The sequence below is a fragment of the Gekko japonicus genome, unplaced genomic scaffold (genome assembly GCF_001447785.1).
Source record: "Gekko japonicus isolate JY-2015 unplaced genomic scaffold, Gekko_japonicus_V1.1 scaffold1630, whole genome shotgun sequence".
NCBI classification, from domain to species: domain Eukaryota; kingdom Metazoa; phylum Chordata; class Lepidosauria; order Squamata; family Gekkonidae; genus Gekko; species Gekko japonicus.
In genome coordinates, this window is record NW_015174889.1 from 417957 (window position 1) to 418941 (window position 985).

At 44.4% G+C, this 985-nt stretch overlaps 1 protein-coding gene across 1 annotated transcript in view; it reads right to left on the reverse strand.

Annotated features, from left to right (window-relative positions):
• The window catches only part of LOC107121918 (cytochrome b561), a 12863-nt gene that overhangs the window by 6944 nt on the left and 4934 nt on the right, over positions 1-985 (reverse strand). The window contains exon 3 of the mRNA XM_015424929.1: positions 755-858. Coding sequence (XP_015280415.1) covers positions 755-858 — 104 coding nt within the window. The remainder of the gene's footprint in view (positions 1-754; positions 859-985) is intronic.

Sequence of the window (985 nt, forward strand, 5' to 3'; positions counted from 1 at the left end):
TATTTTCCAAATCATTTCTAAAAAATACGTATGGTATCAGATTGATCTAATTTCTGTGCACTGAGGACAAGCAAGTCCTAGGTTACAAACTGAACTCTCCAATGCAAGAACAAGATGCATTCCTTCCTTTAGGAGGTGCTATTGCCACAAGAAAAGAAAAAGCTTTCGGTTTTGTTTTTGTGTGTGGGTGGGTATTCTGTTTGTAATAATTGTTTGGATGCACTATATTTTTAATATGCTAGTTGTGATAATTTCATGCCAAGTAAAAAAATATCCATAGTCATATTTTATGTTCCTAAAGTAACAGAATGACTTTCAATCTGGAAAAGAAAAAAAGTGCTATGTAGCATTTTTTTCAATTTTTCCGAAAATTTCTGTTTCCCCCCGAAAACCCCGGGGGGGGGGGGGACGGGTTTTTTTCCGAGCTTCAAAATTTCCGGAAATTTTACATCTCTAGAGAAAATGGAAACTCCAAAACATTGTCAATATCTTTCTTCGAAAGCTTCACTTAGCCCTGTGTTGTCCATCAAGGCCCATCTTGTCTACTCAAGACAGGCAACAGCTTTCCAAGGTCTCAGGTGGAGCTCTTTCGCATCATCTGTTATCTAACCCTTTTGACTGGGGAAAGCTGGGGATGGAACGTGGCCCCTTCTGCATGCCAAGCAGATGCTCTGCCACCAAGCAAAGGCTCCTCCCCTTAAGATGGCCTGAAAGAAGGCCTAGGAGCTGCCCACTCCTTGGCCCTGCAGCTCACCTGTAGCAAGTAGAAGCTAAAAGCAGCAATTCCACACCAGCTATGCAGGCTGTACATATTCGGAAAGCTTTTCTTCTTATGGTATTCAAAGACAGCGATCAGACCTGGAAAAAACAGGCAGGCACCACCCATCATTCCCTCACGCACACACACCACCTCCCAAGACGGGGCAAGTGCCCTCAGCACCCATGGAAAGGGGGCCGGCAGGACCTAGGAGAGGACCCCTGGAGT